Genomic DNA, 19,009 nt, shown 5'->3' on the forward strand with positions numbered 1-19,009 from the left:
ACTGGCTCTCCCCCCACCCTTGCCTTTCACCCCCTCACTCACCTCTCTACTCTTACTGCATTGCCTCCCTCTTTCCCTTTTCTCCATCCCTCCAGTGACTGGATTTGAGAGGAAGAGAAATGGAGCACCCCTGCCCCGCCCCCCGCCCCAAACCAAAACTATCTGGAATGACAGTAGATTTTTAAAATCTGGATTTCTATGCAGTGGTTGAGTCCTTAAACATTAGCAATTGGTCTCATCAGCCTGGTTGTACCTCCAAAGCGGGCGTTCTTTTCATGCTGTCCTGTCCCCCCACCCAAACATAAATCTAAGTGGTCCTCAAAGAAAGGGCCCTCTAGCCTCTTCCATGGCTCTGCCTAGGGACTGCTCAGGGTCTGCACCCAGAGGTGTACCAGCCCCTCTTCAAGCCCGCTCAGCAGACCCCACGCATTCCCCCACCTTCATAACTGTCCTTCCCAAGTTTGGAAGGTGGTCACCTTGGCTCAGCCCCGCGGTTCGAGCTCAAAGAACACCACAGGTGTGAACAGTTACACAGACTTTATTTTTCACCCGTTGAGCACAGGAAGGTCTAGGCAGGCAGAGGTGTCACCATCACCTCCCCTGGTTCACAGACACAGGCCGTGAGACTTGGTGGTGAGGGAGAAAGGTCCCATCCCTACCGCAGATGGCTATGGGATTATCACGGCGACGCATTTGTTCTCGGTCCTATTTACACCAGGGAGTGTGGAGAGGGTACATTTCTTACACCAAAAATATATACTTTGGAATCTCTAAAACAAAAATATCTCTATCTCTACAGGACACCTACTAGAAAGAAGAACACAGAAAACGAGGGAAATGTACCAGCACCTCAAGCCGTCCCCTTCCGTGGGAAGGTCGCTCTGCTCTCCACCTGACACCATGTGCTTGGGAGGGCAGCCGTATCTAACCAATCAGACAGACAGACACAGATCAACGAGGGGGAGGCTTACCGTCTTGGAGGAGTGAATATGGGAGAGAGGCGTGGGGAGGAGGATTTTGGCCTCTTTTGCAAAAGGAGTTAATTGCATATTCAGTTTCGTACTTCTCTTCCCAACATTATTGCACGTGTGAAAAACCTGCACGTTGGAGTCAACTGCAAACCTGCTAAGAGAACCCAAGCTCTGCTGATCTCTGCTGGGCTCGGGAAAGGGCTGTGAGTGGGCTCGTTCTCTCTCAGAAATATTAATGCCATCAGCTAGAAGAAAACTTCTGTATTCTCCAATGCTGAAAGTGGGTTAAAGAAAATGCTATTCTTTTTCTTTCCAGAAGGATCAGAAACCATTCCATTCCCTTTGAGCACAGAATCTTCTAAAAGAATTATGCCTAATGGATGAATCATGCCACTTTCTGAATTTTCCTCTTGAAAAGATTCACGTGACACTCCTTTCCTCTTTCCAAGCTTCAAGCAATCATATAGTTACTTCACACCTCTTTTGGTGGTGAAAATCAGCCTCCTTTACGATAAAGAAATGTGAACTGAGTCAACTACCCATTCTCTATAATAAATGCAAGACCCCAAGGGCACCAAGAATCATAAAGAGTAGATTTGGCAGAAAAATCCCTTCTATTTGGTTTTGGAATGTCTTTCTCTATTTACACTGAAATATGGATGACCCTGAGGGCTTGAGAATCCTTAGTCCCTCGTCCTAAATAAGGCAAATAACCATAAAGTCTCACCTTTTTGAGAAGCCCCAGAACTGTCCAGCCTCCTCCCCCTCTCACCAGCCCTAACTGGCTGTGGTGGTTAGGACCTCTGACCAAGAACTTCTTCCCTCCAAGGAAAACTTGAAAGACTGAGGAAAAGACAGAAAGGACGGGAAAGAGTACGTGAAAAAGCTGAGTCAGTACAAGGGGGCAGAACTTAGACGCTGTCTCATTTGGCCAGTCAGGGCCAAAAGGAAGGATTTCTACCTTAGGAGGCCTGGCAGCTACAACCAAAAGAAAGTCAAGAAGCCTGAGAACATCCGATGCATGTTGAATGTCCTGCCAGGATATGGCTTGGAAACCTGAGAAGTCTGAGGAAAATGCAGTACCAAACTAGCAAAGAGTGATTAAAAATCCTCGGAAGTGGTACTAACTCTCCAGCAAAAGAAGACATTTAGAGAAGCTGATTAAGTAGCAGAGAGAGCATGCTAAATAGTATGTCTGATGCTGGTTAAAATGAAAGCCACGGGCCCTGGGCTCAAGCCTTCTCCTACGCATCAGGAAAATGTGGAGACTCCGAACATGGACACTGAAGTCGACAGAGAAGCTCCAGGGAGAATTACTGATTCCTCTATTAAGAGAGAAGACTAGAGCACTGAGTAGGTAGAAAATAAAGTCGAACTGGGAATTGTGTTTTTTGAATGACCAAAAACCAGATTCCCCAAACCAGAGACCTCTTGAAGGTCACAGTTGTCAGCCTGAGATGTCAACAAAACCTAAGACTTAGCATATACCAGATTTTTATCAAATATTTATGACTAATTTAAAAGCCAGTCACATCTCAGACAAATAGAAATAGCAACTATTTATAACATCTTTTTAAAATATATGGTTCCCTACCTCTTTACCCCAAAGGCAAATTTATACCAACAAGGAGAGGGGGATAGGAGCTGAGTGCAGTAAAGACCAGCTCTCCTGATAATCCCATTATCAGAAATCTGAAATCATATACAGCTACAAAGAACTAGCCTGCATTTCCTACAACCAGACATGTTGAGCAATTTCACAGCATATTTCTGCTGGCCTTCACCTCCTATCTAAACCAACCCTTCTGTAAGTCATGGGCTAGGACGTAACCCACCCACTTAGTGATGCCAGTTCTTCTGTTTAGAAGCAAGATTCCACTCACCATCATTTTCTTAAATTCCTGGCCTCCCTCCCTTCCTACTCTCCACTGCCAGCCTATCAGGGCATTGCCCTGCCAACACTCAAACGACTCCTGAAATTTCCCCTTGTCAGAAAAGAGGTGGACTACTTCTCTGGCCCAAGCAAGCCTGGGCATGGGAATTACCTAACTACCTGCTTTCTACCCCTAAATCAGTTTCTCCTTAATGTTGAGCTTAAACACCTTTTTCTAAGACTAATCTATCTGTATTTGCCCTCAGGCAATCCTATCAGAATAGAGAGGGGAAGCCCTAGGAGGGAGAAGGACCATATTCCTTTGATGTCCCCACAGCTTAGGTGCACGAGGTTGTTTAGCAGCAGCAATGAAATCTCATGGATACACTCTCGCTTGTTGGTAGACACACGTGCGTACACACACAGGTACATACGCGTGGTTGATGCTCCACCACCAGTCCCAGTTTCCTACCCTAAACACCCCACCCCCGCACTTGACTCTGCAACCCAGAGTCACCAGCCACTGAGCAGGGAAGCAGCCAGGACTGGGGCTGAGGGATGGGTGGGACTCGGGAAAGATAAGAGAGGAAGAGTAGGGAATGGTTCCTACCACCGAGATGTAGCACAAACGAGGCTGGCTGTTGTTTGAAGAAAATCTAATAGCCTAAAAAGACTGGCACAGTCTTCCAAAGTAGCTAACGTTCCAAAGGCGCAGTAACCTGGGAGGGTCTGGCTCAGGAAGCGCATTACACAGAGTTAACAAAGACAAGCTCCCCCTCTCAGGAAGCCTGCCCGCACAGGGCATCACAAGACGTCAGTGTGTGAGTAGAGAGATTTTTCTGAGTGACTCTGTCACGTAGTTCTGTTGCATGATGGATTCTTCCCTGCTGTATTCCTCATAGCCACGCTGAGGCCAGGGGAACAGGTGAAGCGGTCACCACCCTCCCTATACAGAAGTGGCAGGAAAAGATGGGCGGGGCAAGATGGGGGAAGAAAAGCGGGGGATGTCCTCAGGGAACAGAGAAGATGAAAAAGGAGGCAAGCTCAAGGAAGCAGAGAGGGACAGGGAAAGTCAGCAAGAAAGCTTTTCCCAATGACAGGTTGCCTTATGATTTTTCTAAATTGGGTAGGTAAACGGGTACAATACTACATTTATCCTAAAGTGATAAAATGTGAAGCTTTGGCTCTCAAAGATTTTAATGCCCATGTAGTTCAAAGAAGCATGCCTGTTCCTGTCTGCACCATATGAAAGGATGCCGAGGCTGTCCCTGAAACAACCTTGTGAGTAGAAATCAGACAAGCCAGGAACAATACCCACAATTCAAAGGGATGTCATTTTAATATTTGAAAGCAGCGTGACGTTCAGCCAATAGGCACTGGTATGGCCACACATACTGCTTGTTTACAGCAGGCATCCGTTCTGAGTGGTTGGTGCCCATCCTGTACCAGTTGTTAAATATTTTGAAAATCATCTGTGTATTAAAAGGACTGACTCTAAGACATAGGGAAATAGGAAAAGGCAGGATTCCTTCAATATCAAAGGTCCTAAGAGTAAGACTACATTAATATATTTATGAGTCTAAGGAATGCAAAATTCAATAAAGTTACGTAGCCAACTCTTCACCTATGAAAGGAGAGCACACCGAGGGACGGTCCCACTGTACAATTATTTTCCAGGATGGAAACTGAACTGATCAGATCCCCTGGGTACCGACATGCTTGCTAGTCACATTCTGTGCACAAAGGAAGGGAAAGTCTATACACAATGGAGCCCAAACCCTCGATATTCATTGCAAAAGAGAAGAGGAGACAGAAACTATAAATATAGTTTTAAACTAAATACCAAAATTAATTTCACCACTTACAGTTCATTTCCCAGTGTGGCTTTTTACATCTGAAAGTCAGAACATCTGTCAACAAAAAAATCCAGGATGATGAAGGTGGTTTGGTCCATTGAGTTGGTGATGGTTTGCTACTAAGGCAGCTAAGGAGACATTACGTAAGCACTTGGATCTCTCCAGGAATGGAATCAGAGTGTGTTCTCAAGAGACAGCAGCAGGACATGGATGTTTCCACAACATGGCCAATTAAAAAACCTTATCTCCTTTTCTACTCACAAACGACTACATTCAAACCTTTCCCAGATATCTAGAAAGCAGACACTATGACAAATCTTCAGGCTAGGAAGTCCTTCCTGGTGTCTAAACTAATTCCTTCTGTAGCCACTGAAGCTTGTTCTCTTACTCTATCAATGAAGTTAAGAGAAGCTGCTCATCCTCACTCACCACCACTGATTTTCCCCCAGGCCTTTTCCTGTCTGAGCTAAGCAACTTCAATGTCCCTCTTGGCCCTTTCATCATCCAAGGTTCTTGCTGAGCTATGCGGGCTGCTGCTAGGGAGCGATGAAGATGCACCAGGCCGGAGGCATCTTCTGGCTGTGGCGGTGAGCACTGCCAACGCCCAGGGCGCTGACCCTCCTAGGAGCAGACCCTCCTGGTGACCTCTGGGTCTGACCAGCATCCCCCAGAGCAGGCAACCAAACCAAGGCCCGGGGCTGCCCAGGAGCCTGCAGTCACTATGGGACTGGGGAGGCTTCCTTTTCCTCTCCGCTCTCCTCCTACTTCCTCACCCTGTCCTTGAGCAAGAGGGACCTCACTGAGGAAATCCTCAGTGGCAGAATGGATCCATTCGGCTCAGCAGGCCAGCAGAGGGTTTCAGAGGAAACGTCTGGCAAATGGGAAGCTGGGTCTTCAGTGGTGGCAGTTCTGGAGAGAAAGAGAAGGAAGAGGAGAAGTACCAACGGGAGGTGGTCTTCTGCTTCCACACTCATACCAGGCAATGCCCTCCGATGCACACCGCCAATAACTGAATGCTCGCGTGGCTTGGACAGGACCAAGGACAGGGCCAGACTTGGGCTCGCTTCTTCTCTGAGACACTCGTCATCTTCTCTGTAACCAGAACTTCCCTGTGGCACCTCACGGCCCACATCCTCCACCTCAGCAAAGACTTTTAGTTGAAGAGACTGAATAAAAGTGTTACAATTAGACAAAAAGGGAACACATGATTCATTCCTGCTTTTAACACAATACTTTGAAGATGTCACCACAATTTGGATCTGGCTATATTTTAAGTTCATTTACAAGTAGACTAGTTCTCAACTAAAAATAACCATGTGCGTTATACATTTCGACAGCTGCCTGGATTTTCCTCTGAAGGAAACAAGATTCTATATTTCACTCACATTCCGTACAGATTTCTTTTAACCCATTCGATGAAATAGCTTATCACTACCACCCACTGGTGGCTGTGACTTTCCAAAGCACATCAGTTTCTCCTCAGAGCAGCCTTATGAGTGAGACAGTTATTATTACCCCCATTTCACAACTGAATAAACTGAGTACCAGAAACAGTGGTCTGCCAGGTTACACATGGAATTAATAGCTAAGCCGAGTCTCCTAACCTACCCTACTGCTTTATTTTATTTAATTTTATTTTTTTAACTGGAAAAGTTGCCTTTAATAAGACCTAAGATTTTACCTTCAGTTATCTGATGACTTAGTGTTTGGACCAAATTATTCATGTAATTTGAGCACATAGCCTACTTCAATGTAGGCAAAAATGCCCCAAGTCTTTCCATTTTTTTCATTAACCAGATTAAAAATTGATCTATGCTACTGACAAACAATACTCAGAATTTAGTTTCCAAAATAAGAAAACAGTTACAATTTAATATTTCAAAATCTTTACTTGACAATAATTCTCATTATGGAATAAGTTAAATAGGTTAAAGTCTGTATCAATACTATCAACACTATCCAAATATTTTAAGGATTTTCCAGTTTGCGTGGTTGCAATAACCAAAGAGATGCTCTACAGATTTTGAAATGGGAACTAGAAAGAGGATTAAGGGAACAAAACAGATAAAGCAAATTTCCATTCCAAAATAATTCCATCCTGACTTTGGGCCTGGATAAATGGGCAGCTCAAACCAGCATATCTGCTCAAATAGTTAGAAAACATTTTTGCTTTTCTTAGGCCTATAGCTATTCTGTGGGGTTAGCAACAATCCTAGATGTGCTATTAATGGATAAATTCAACTTTACAACTAAAACATATTTTACTTTCAACATGATTGCTAGTTTTAAAAGTCAGAAATAAAAATCAGCAATTATACCTCTTTTCCTTTGTGTTTCCAGAATTCATACTGAGAGCTTTCCAGACTGTGGTTTTAGGCATTTCATCAGATATATTAATCTCAGAGGGGTCACATCTGAAATCAATGCTTAGGACAGTCAATGTCAGACATACAAATAAGGTCTACATCTCAGTCTATCATGCCCACTACCCACCAGAAGGGAAAAGGTGAGGCGTGAGGGAGCTTGTCGCACAGCTCTCGGGAGCACCGGGAACCAGATGGTCGGAATGTCGAGAAGCAAGGTGGCCCGTGAGTCAGAGCTGAGGGCTGGGCCGGGGTGCCGGCTAGCGGCCAGCCCTGCCCCCCACAGTTCTGCTCTCCTTTGAAGGGCCCCTCCGGGGATGCTGGTGACAGCGCTATGATGCCAGAAGTGGCAGCATCAGGAGCTACCACTTAGGGAGCGCTTGCTGTGTGCCAGGCACGGTGCTAAGCACTCTTTGTTCATTTTCTCATTTACATGGCCAGATCTTTTCCATTTGTAGTTTACAAAGGACTGTTACAATATATCATCTTAACTATCACAGTATCAGAGATTATTAACATCCTCATTTTGAACGTGTAGAAACCAAAGCTCATAGGGTTAAGAGATTGTCCAAGGTCAGACGTCAGTAAGTAGAGAATCAAGACCTTGAATCCAGTCCTTGGTCTCCTAGACCCACCCCCTCACCCCCCCCTGCCAGTACTCTAAACTTTTCCACATGCCAGACTCTCCTTCTAAAAGGCCAAGAGGGGAGGCAGCACCTGCTAGAGAAGGAACATGATTCCTGCTTTGCCGTAGAGAATGCAAAGCCTATGGCTCCTTCCATGACAACTTACAGAAAGCTTCTTAAAGATCAAAGATTCCATTTCTTTGGGGTAAGTTAAAAAAAACTGAACTCATAGCAACGGAGAGCAGAATGGTGGTTACCAGAGGCTGGGGGGTGGGCGAAAAGGGGAGATACTGATCAAAGGGTACAAACTTTCAGTTATGAGTAAGTTCTACAGACAATGTAAGGCAGGGTGACTATAGTTAATAATAATGTATTGTACACTTGAAATTGGCTAAGAAAGTAGATCTCAAGTGTTCTCACTACACACAAAAAAGAATGGTAAGTATAGTAAGTGATGGATATGTTGTTAGTTTAATTGTAGTAATCATTTTACATATATATATATAATGTTACACACCTTAAATATATACTATTTTCAGCTGTCATAAATAAATAAATAAATAACCAAAGAAAAGACTTTCCTCATCTCCCCCTCAGTATAAACCACAATCAATTCAATAACTCAGCAGTAAATTATCTAGCATCTAGATAACCCAGATCCCCTCTCTCTTCCTTTTCTGTACCCTCTCCACCTCTGAGCTTCTTTCAGCTTCTGTGTTCCTCTTCCAAAGCGGAAACAAAACACCAGGAATGAAACCGCAAATGGACCAGCTTAGCTTCCTGTGATTTGTGGTGAGCAACAGGTTCAATAGACCGAAGGGCTAAGATCGCTGGCAGAAGTAAGGAATTTGGGGAATCCCAGTTCGGTTCCCCCTTGGCTCCTGGGACTGTAGCCGCCATGAGCCAAGCTGGAAGGGGCTGCCTCAGCCCAGCCCCCAACGGCTTGCCTAAGCATGGGAATTTCATGCCCACCAGGCTGAGAAGCAAAGACTACATCCTATTCACCTCTGGAAGGTGGCAGAGAGAGGCAGAAGGACCACTGGTTTGGGGAGCACATGGGCTCCCGTAGCTCCGTCCTCCTGTGATTCCCAGCACCTGGCATAGTGCCCAATGCATGGCAGGCCCTCACAAAACCGGGAAAGGAAAGGTGTTTTCACAGGCTGGAACCGGGAGGCTGAATGTTTAGCTCTTTATACCAGCAGCTGCATTTGTGACACAGCTCCCATCACAAAGCCAGAACATTTACACAACCACCAAAACAGTCAACTCCTTGGGGCTGGGGGAGTTTTACCTGAAACTGTTGTTCTTTCCAGGACTACTTAGTAACTTCCTGCTCTCTAAGGGGAACTTGTCTCCCCCCATTTCTAACATTTTCTCAGCCTCCTGCAAGAAAAGGAGACATTATTTTATCTTAGATCAAATGAAACCAATAGTCTACACCAACCCATTTTTCAATCACCATAATTTCTACCTAATTTTCTCTCACATTTATTATAAGAGAGTATAATTATGGCCTTTCATAGATCTGACTCACCACAAAAAGAGAGACAACCCAATATCTGTACGTATGGAATAGTATTAAAAAAAAAAAAAAAAAAAAGAACCCGAATCTGAGTAAACCTTTAGATACAACTACCAATTTACTGGAAACATAGGAGACAGAGAACATGTTATATGATACCAAAAGTTATATTTAGTAAAATCTAAATGGCAGGAAACCCTGAAGGTCAAAGACAAAAAAGACAGGAGGGGAACCCCAAAAGAAATTTTTTAAATATATCAACCAATTGCAATATATGAACCTTACTGGATCCTGATTCAAACGGATGTTTAAAAATAATAATAAGGGGGCTTCCCTGGTGGCGCAGTGGTTGAGAGTCTGCCTGCCAATGCAGGGGACACGGGTTCGAGCCCTGGTCTGGGAAGATCCCACATGCCGCAGAGCGACTGGGCCCGTGAGCCACAACTACTGAGTCTGCGCGTCTGGAGCCTGTGCTCCGCAACAAGAGAGGCTGCGATAGTGAGAGGCCCACGCACCACGATGAAGAGTGGCCCCTGCTTGCCACAACTAGAGAAAGCCCTCACACAGAAATGAAGACCCAACACAGTCATAAAAATAAATTTAAAAAATAAATTAATTTAAAAAATAATAATAATAATAATAAGGCAATTAGGGAACAATTAATACTGACTGTTCTTTCTACCTTTGTATATGTTTGAAATGTTCCACAATAAAATACACACACACACACACACACACACACACAATGGAATACTATTCAGCCATTAAAAAAGAAGAAAATCCCGCCATTTACAACAACATGAATGAAATTTGAGGGCATTATGCTAAGTGAAATAAGTCAGAGAGAGAAAGACAAATACTGTATAATCTCACTTTCATGTGGAATCTAAAACAACCGAGGTCATAGAAACAGAGAGCAGAAATGCCTGGTGGTTGCCAGCCGTAGGGGGCAGGGATGGGTGAAGGTGGCCAATGAGCTGAATAAGTTCTGGGGATATAATATCCAGCATGGTATCTATAGTTAACAATACTCTATTGTATATTTGAAAATTGCTGAGATTAGATTTTAAAATTTCTCAATACACACACACACACACACACACACACACACACAAATGTGAGTATGTGAGGTGATACATGTGTTAAGTAACCCTATTGTGGTAATCATTTCACAGTATATACATATATCGAATCATTGCATTGTACACCTTAAACTTACACTATATTATATATCAGTTATATCTCAATAATGCTTGAAAAAATAATACAAGATTTTTAAAATTCAAGATTTTAGGAAAAAAATTCCTTTAAAATGAATTTCAAAGGACACTATTTCAGGCACTAACTGTATTTGGAAATACTTTCAGGCTCATTCTTGGACTGGTATTTTCATTTTGCTACACATCCATTCTTTGCACGTATAGGCCACTGATTGAAGGTCCATTGTGTGGATGGCAGATGCCAAGTGCTGAGGGAAATGAGGAAGGACAGAAAGTCCTATGCAAGTTATCTTTGCGAACCACAACAACACCTGCAGTTAGGTGTGTAACAAATACTCTTGGAAAATAATAGGTTTTGTATACTTGTCAAATTAGACCTTTGGGAGAACATGAACCATTTGCTCTGATAGTAAGAGCGGATTCCATGTTCATATTCTAAGTGTGAACCTGATGAGTAGACTGTAGACAAACAGAGGGAAAACAACCGGTTATCAAGTCTGAAGATGAAGGACAGACATTGGCTAAGAATATCTTTGGAGTAATCTTCCCCACTCCTAAATATAACCCTTGGGATTCGAGACATGCTGACTTTTCACGTGGCCCTTCCTATGTTCTGTAATTCGAAGCTGCCCCAAAGTCTGCAGTTGGTGCAAGAACCATGACCTCTTCCTCCTTGGCCTTCTTTTTGGCATCATCCAACTTCTTCTTTTTGCTTTCCGGCATGAGATCATCTAACCAGCTCAGCTCCCGCTTAGAGAAACAGAGATCCATGACTTTCCTGACAAAGACCAAGGCCAGAACCTGAAGAAAAATAAAGAAAGTGAATTAAAGGGGCTCATTTCCTCCCTGGAGTTTAAAAGCAAAGTCTTATTTTCACAGCAGACTAGAACATGTCAAGCAAGATCAAACTCATAATAATCATAATATTTGCCTTTACTGAGGCTCTCTGAACCAGATACTAAGTTAAGTGTTTTCTGTACAATAGTTTATTTAACTCTCATCATAACAACCTTACAACTTAATGATTCCCTAACTGAACTAATTTAATTCCTTTATTGAAAAGAGGAACCCTTCATCGGCAGATGGCCCTAAGAGCTGCCTTCCCCTGGCTTGAGGCCAGCAGGAAGGGCTACCGGGCAGCCTGCGGGTGGCGAACCTCTCCAGGAGATGGCTTTGGTGGGGACAGCCAAGCTCAAACCAAACATGGGTCACCAGGCGGTGAGAGGGCCTTGAAGGGCCGTCTGGATTTCCTCTGATCCTCTGCCTATACATTTACTCACAAAATCCTTGCTTTATGCCTGTATCATAGATCTCGAGTGATTTTTTGTCTCTACCCTCTGGCCTGGCTTGACACTCATTTTATAAATGAGGAAACTGAGGCCCAGGGAGAGAAAGTGACTTACCTAAAATCTGACAGCTAATTTCCTCAATGGAAACGACCAGGGATCTCAACTGCTGCCCCACTTTCTCCCCATGAGGGCCATTTCAGCCAAGGGAGAACCAATAATAACCCAGAATGACCTGCCTGGCCTGACTGGTATTCACCAGCTAAACTGGGTGACTGGACCAGGCATGGAGCAAATCAGGCTAATTAAATTCATTTCTCCCTAATTTCAATGACTATTTTCCAAAAACAGCCAAAATTGATAGTATCCCTTCCAGGAGTTGCCAGGAATTTGCTATTTCTTTAACCAAACACTCAAGCCCTGAACATAACACCCAAATGCAGAACTCTACAGGTATTCTGACAAAATTGAGAAACTCATCAGGAGGGTATATATCTAGGAGATTAGGGGAAAAGAACCCCGAAGATTCCTCACCCTTGAATATTCTCCCAGTAAGACAGAGTTCAAAAGTACCTAAATGAGTACCAGACATTACCCTCATTGGCTTTTCCCTTTTGAGGCCCACCCTTTGGGTAACTTTCAAACAGCCCACTGAAATCTCAGCATCCTCATGACACAGAGTGAGCCAGCGAGAGGAAGGCATCAAGAGGACAAGATGGAACAGTGAGGTGGTCAGGTGGCAAGAGTTTCATCATCACCCTGGTTTTAGAAAACAGGTTGTCACCTGTTGCTGAACCACACAGTTCAGCTTTCCTGCTCTCCTTTCCAAAGCACTTGCTTCAGTTAGAAAAGAGGCAAGGATGTCCCAGTCACTTATCAGTGCTAGACCAACCTCTTCCTCTTTCCCAGTGGCTTGAAATGGTGCATTTCCACCACTATAGACACTTCTGATTGCAGTAAATTCTAAATAGGAACCATATTGCTTTGAGGTAATATGGAAGTTACTGCAAACATGAAGAGTCCTCTCCATGTCAGACACATGAAAGAAAGAGAGAGAGAGAGAAAGAAATTCAGACAGACAAACAGGCAGACTGGTAGCCTTAAAAGTAAACATGGTAAACTACTACACACATACATCCACACCTCAAGGTCCCCAAAATAATGCTGCTCCTGCAAAGACCGACCAAAAAACAAAAACTCACCATCAATAAAGGATTAATATCCAGAATATACAGAGAATTCCTAAAATTCAACAACAAAAAGACATACCACCTTATTTTAAAACGGGCAAAGGACTTGAATAGACATTTCTCCAAAGATGATATACAAATAGCCAATAAGCACACGAAAAGATGCTCAACATCACTAATTATTAGGGAAATCAAAACCACAATGAGATACCAACTCACACCCATTAGGATGGCTGTTATCCAAAAAAACCCACCATGCCACAACATGGATGAACCTTGAAGACATTACGCTAAGCAAAACAAGACAGTCACAAAAGGAAAAATATTGCGATTCCACTCACATGAGGTAACTAGAGGAGTCAAATTCACAGAGACAGAAACTAGAATGGTGGTTTCCAGGGACTGAGGGGAGGGAGAAATGGGGAGTTACTGTTTAATCAGTACAGAGTTTCAGTTCTGCAAGATGAAAAACGTTCTGGAGGTGGATGGTGGTGATGGTTGCACAACAATGTGAACATACTTAATGCCACTGAACTGTACACTTAAATATAGTGAAGACGGTAAGTTTTACGTTATGTATATTTTATCACTGTTTTTTAAAATAAAGAATAATACCTTTTAAAACTCACCATCATTGGAAAGACAATGGCAGCTGGAGATGCCTTGATGACCCAGAGCAGGATGAGGCAGGTCAGCTGGATGAGGGTGAAGAGGTGCACTTTGCGCAGCGGCACGTGCCGAAGGTAGATGAAGTCTGGCTGGTGCTTTGCAGGCATCCCAAAGAGCTTCAGACGATCAAAGAACTGAAAGGAGGGAACTGGCATTTATTTTCAGGTGGTTTCTCCGGGCCTCGTTAATCCCATTCATATCTCTTATATCACCTGCTCCGAAAGGTGGGCAATACCGTTTCTACCTGACAGAAGGGGAAACTGAGTCTCAAAGAGAACAGGTAATTTGCACAAGGTTGGTAAGTGACAGTCAAAATTTGAACCTATCTCTTCTAATTCTGGGTTCAGCTTTCTCTCTCCTCTCCCACACTGTAGCTCCTGAGAGAGATCTTTCTCAGGGAGTGCTGAAAACAAAATAAGCCAGTGGTATCTTTCTGCTTAAAAGACCAAATCTCTTATTTGTTCTCTGAGGAGTTTGGAGCTTTTCACTGATTATTTAAAGTAAAAAGATAGGGACTTCCTTGGTGGCACAGCGGTTAAGACTCTGCGTTCCCAATGCAGGGGACCCAGGTTTGATCCCTGGTCAGGGAACTAGATCCCACATGCATGCTGCAACTAAAAAGTTTGTGTGCCACAACTGAGGAGCCCATGTGCCTCAACTAAGGAGCTGGCAAGCCACAACTAAGGAGCCCACCTGCCACAACTAAGACTCTGCGCAACCAAATAAATAAATAAAATGTTCAAAAAATATATAAATTTTAAAAAAAGTAAAAAGATAAAATGAAATCTCATAGGGCTTCCCTGGTGGCGCAGTGGTTAAGAATCCACCTGCCAATGCAGGGGACACAGGTTCGAGCGCTGATCGGGGAAGATCCCACATGCCACGGAGCAACTAAGCCCATGTGCCACAACTACTGAGCCTGCACTCTAGAGCCCGTGAGCCACAACTACTGAAGCCCACGTGCTTAGAGCCCATGCTCTGAAACAAGAGAAGCCACCACAATGAGAAGCCCGCGCACCACAAAGAAGAGTAGCCCCTGCTCGCTGCAACTAGAGAAAGCCTGCATGCAACAACAAAGACACAACTCAGACAAGAATAAATAAATAAATAAATAAATAAATTTATTTTTAAAAATAGGAAATCTCATAACATTCTGGATATAGAAAATATGACCATCTTATATTATAAAAAGAAAACAGAGTCCCAAAGAGATTAAATAACCTGCTCAGGAGTTGGAGGAATCAGGCTCCCTGACTTCAGACTATACTACAAAGCTACAATGATCAAAACAGTACGGTACTGGCACAAAAAACAGAAATATAGATCAAACAGAACTCGACAGAAAGTCCAGAGATAAACCCACGCACCTGTGGCCACCTAATCTGTGACAAAGGAGGCAGGAGTATATAATAGAGAAAAGACAGTTTCTTCATAAGTGGTGCTGGGAAAACTGGACAGCTACATGTAAAAGAATGAAATTAGAACACTCCCTGACACCATACACAAAAATAAACTCAAAATGGATTAAAGACCTAAATGTAAGGCCAGATACTATAAAGCTCTTAGAGGAAAATATAGGCAGAACACTCTTTGACATAAGTCACAGCAAGATCTTTTTCGATCCACCACCTAGAGTAATGAAAATAAAAACAAAAATAAATAAATGGGACCTAATTAAACTTAAAAGCTTTTGCACAGCAAAGGAAACTATAAACAAAACGAAAAGATAACCCTCAAAATGAGAGAAAATACTTGCAAATGAAGCGACTGACAAGGGATAAATCTCCAAAATATACAAATAGCTCATGCAGCTCAATATCAAAAAAACAAACAACCCAATCAAAAAATGGGCAGAAGACCTAAATAGAGATTTCACCAAAGAAGACATACAGATGGCCAAGAGGCACATGAAAAGATACTCAACATCACAAATTATTAGAGAAATGCAAATCAAACCTACAACGAGGTATCACCTCACACCGGTCAGAATGGCTGTCATCAAAAAATCTACAAACAATAAATGCTGGAGAGGGTGTGGAGAAAAGGGAATCCTGCTGCACTGTTGGTGGGAATGCAAATTGGTACAGCAAGTATGGAGAACAGTATGGGGGTTCCTTAAAAAACTAAAAATAGAGCTACCATGTGACCCAGCAATCCCACTCCTAGGCATATACCTGGAGAAAACCATAATTTCGAAAGGATGCATGCACCTCGATGTTCACTGCAGCACTATTTACAACAGCCAGGACATGGAAGCAACCTAAATGTCCATTGACAGAGGAATGGATAAAGAAGATGTGGTATATATATATACAATGGAATATTACTCAGCCATAAAAAGGAACAGAATAGTGCCATTTGCAGAGATGTGGATGGACCTAGAGACTGTCACACAGAGTGAAGTAAGTCAGAAAGAGAAAAACAAATATCGTATAATATCGCTTATATGTGGAATCTAGAAAAATGGTATAGATGAACTTATTTGCAAAGCAGAAATAAGAATCACAGATGTAGAGAACAAACTTATGGTTACTAAGGCGGGGGCAGGGTGGGATGAAATGGGAGATTGGGATTGACATACACGCACTACTATGTATAAAATAGATAACTAATGAGAACCTACTGTAGAGCACAGGGAACTCTACTCAGTGATCTGTGGTGACCTAAATGGGAAGGAAATCTAAAAAAGAGTGGATATATGTATACATATAGCTGATTCACTTTGCTGTACAGCAGAAACAAACACAACATTGTAAAGCAACTCTACTCCAATAAAAACTAATTTTAAATAAATAAATAACCTGCCCAAAGTCACATTAGAACTCAGTGTATAAGAGTGACCACTAGGGCTTCCCTGGTGGTGCAGTGGATAAGACTCCACACTCCCAATGCAGGGGGCCTGGGTTCAATCCCTGGTCAGGGAACTAGAGCCCACATGCATGCTGCAACTAAGAGGTTGCATGTCACAACTAAGAGATTGCACGCTGCAACTAAGGGGCCGGTGAGCCACAGCTAAGGAGCCTGCCTGCCACAACTAAGACCCAGTGCAACCAAATAAATAAATAAATAAATATTTAAAAAAAAAGAGAGAGAGTGGGAATGATTAAAAAAAAAAAGAATGACCACTAGACATTGTAAAATAACAAAGAGGAATGAGCCACCAGTATAAGAAGTGGCTAAATTATCAAATTATCTGGGTACCCAAGTTAGCTCCTGATTCTCTCTGTTCAAAGGACTCAGAGGAATGAGTTGATAGATGGGAAAAGGCAGAGTGTGACAGGAAGTAATACCTGCTTACCTGGAGCAGCTCCCACGACTCCCCAATGTCTTCACCAATGTACCCCCAGTTAAACCCGCCCCCCCGCCTCACACTTCAGCCTGGCACTAAACCTAGTGTTGTCCATGTGTGGAAGCCAGTTTAGTTCTTGACCAACCTTTCAGATCTAAGTTTACCAGCATCTGACAAAATGTGTTTAATACGTGCCTGATAATTGTCTGTTGAATAACTGACGAATGACTGGAACCATGACATTGAGTCAGGCCACCCTGAAAGTCTCTGTGCACTCATGCCAACATGACCCTATTTTGCCCAATGTCCAAAGAAATGTCTAAAATAGCTGAAGCAGCAAGACTAGGAAATGGTTTCTCAAGAACTGGTTTGTGTTCCCCTAGGGAGGCTGTCTTTCCCTGGTCAGGACAGGTGAGCTCACCAAGAGAAGACATTGCTTGGCTGAACCATGAAATACCTGAATTCCCTGTAGTGAAGACACTCCCATGTAGAGGAAAACTCCATAGAGTACCGGCATCGGGATAAACTGAAGACGAAAGGGCAGAAAGGGCAGAAATTAAATTTGGTATCATAGCACACTCAAGATTATATAAACTTCCAAATCTCCAAGAAAGAAGCAAAGTCACAAAATCACTGCATAGATGCTGCATTCGTTTCTGCTGCCTTTACATGATTTAGAAGTAGAAGCAAAAACAGAAGCTGACAATGATAAAAATCATTTTGTTCTGAAATGAAACGATTACACGTAAGTGTAATCTGGTCCTGGTTAAATCATAGGTCTCACATCTTCTCCCCATCTGGCTCTTCCTCCTCCAGGGAAATGGGCACACACACACACACACAACACACACACACACACACACACACACACACATCTCTTTTACAGAACTGAAACCTTTTAAATCTTTTCTAGTTGCAGAATCATCTCCTCAGGGATTTGGTGTATTTTAATATAGACTAATAACGTTTGCTTTTTTACTAACCAGAGACTTGAGCGCAGGTGTAGGGAGGTTATCTTATCAGAGAAGGAATAATTTTGGGAGAAATATCAACATTACTCTACTGCACTTGAATATACATACACACTTACCACATTATATCAATCTAGGTAATTTTCAGAGCAACTTTATGAGGCAGAGTAATGAGGCCTATGGAATCAAGGCAAGGAAAGTCTTGTTGCAAAGACTAAACTCGACTTGCTTTTATTCTGAGGCTAAAGAACATTCCCAAACATAATTCTTCTCTGAACTAGAAAATCCCCATTGGATTTTACGTCGGTCCAGCTCTAGAGTGAGTAGACATCTCAATTTGGTGCTAACCTGGTTGGAAGAACTATTGAATGGTTTCCTAAAAGAATCCCCCTGAGACAGTTACAGGAAGGCCAGGCAGTGCCCACCACCAGGCCTTCATGGTTACATTCCCAGAGGAGCAGCGACCTTTGGGCTCCTCCAGAGGGCACCTAGACCAGAGGCACCTAGGGCTGGGGACAGAGGGTAGAAGCGGGCAGGGCCATGAGGAGGGGTGGCAAGATTAAGTGGAAGGTAAGGGGACAGGAAGATGGTTCAGAATCCTTTCCCACCTCTCCCACTTCTCACCCTTCAATAGCATTTGCAGTGCAGGCTGAGGTGGTTGACAGTTCATCAAAAAGAGGGAGAAGGAGGCAAAGGAGATAAGTAAGTGCTCCAGAATGGTTGGGGCTTGCAGATAGAGCTTTCCTTTTTATTCCATTTTTCCCAGATGCAGGTCTTACACCCACCAAAAAAATTTTTTTTCTCATTTTCAAGGTGGCTGCATCTGTCCAAAAATCCTCTTTTCACCCCACATGTCACACCAGCCACTGCCCATTTTTCTGTTCCACTTCACAGAAAAAAACCTCTTGGAAGAGTTGTCTGCCCACATGCCCTCTACTTCCTCACCACCTATTGACTCTTCGGCCCCCTGTCATTCGGCTTCTGCTCTATTGTTCCAATGAATCTGCTCTTGTCAAGTCCCGTTAGGCCTCCATGTTGCCAAGCCCAGTGGCCTTGATTTAGTCTTCATCTTTCCAGACAGTTTCTGACCAATCACTCCCCTTGCTTGGCTTCCCTGACATCACGGCCTCCTGGTGTCCCCCCTCCGCCGCTGGCAGCTCCTCTGAGTCTCTG

At 43.3% G+C, this 19,009-nt stretch overlaps 1 protein-coding gene across 4 annotated transcripts in view; it reads right to left on the reverse strand.

Annotated features, from left to right (window-relative positions):
* Positions 1–520: 520 nt before the first annotated feature.
* Positions 521–19,009, reverse strand: part of SLC4A8 (solute carrier family 4 member 8) — an 85,210-nt gene continuing 66,721 nt past the window's right edge. For 3 of the 4 annotated variants that reach the window (XM_007179375.2, XM_057556905.1, XM_057556904.1), the window contains exons 20-25: positions 17,323–17,391; positions 13,537–13,710; positions 11,095–11,232; positions 8,981–9,072; positions 7,019–7,114; positions 521–5,609 (exon numbers count right to left, since the gene is read on the reverse strand). In XM_007179375.2, the coding sequence (XP_007179437.2) occupies positions 5,462–5,609; positions 7,019–7,114; positions 8,981–9,072; positions 11,095–11,232; positions 13,537–13,710; positions 17,323–17,391 (717 nt within the window). In that variant the 3' untranslated portion in view covers positions 521–5,461. Of the gene's footprint in view, positions 5,867–7,018; positions 7,115–8,980; positions 9,073–11,094; positions 11,233–13,536; positions 13,711–17,322; positions 17,392–19,009 lie in introns of all 4 variants that reach the window. The other variant, XM_007179376.3, reaches the window with a different exon arrangement.

Source organism: Balaenoptera acutorostrata, chromosome 11 (assembly GCF_949987535.1).
Source record: "Balaenoptera acutorostrata chromosome 11, mBalAcu1.1, whole genome shotgun sequence".
NCBI classification, from domain to species: Eukaryota; Metazoa; Chordata; class Mammalia; order Artiodactyla; family Balaenopteridae; genus Balaenoptera; species Balaenoptera acutorostrata.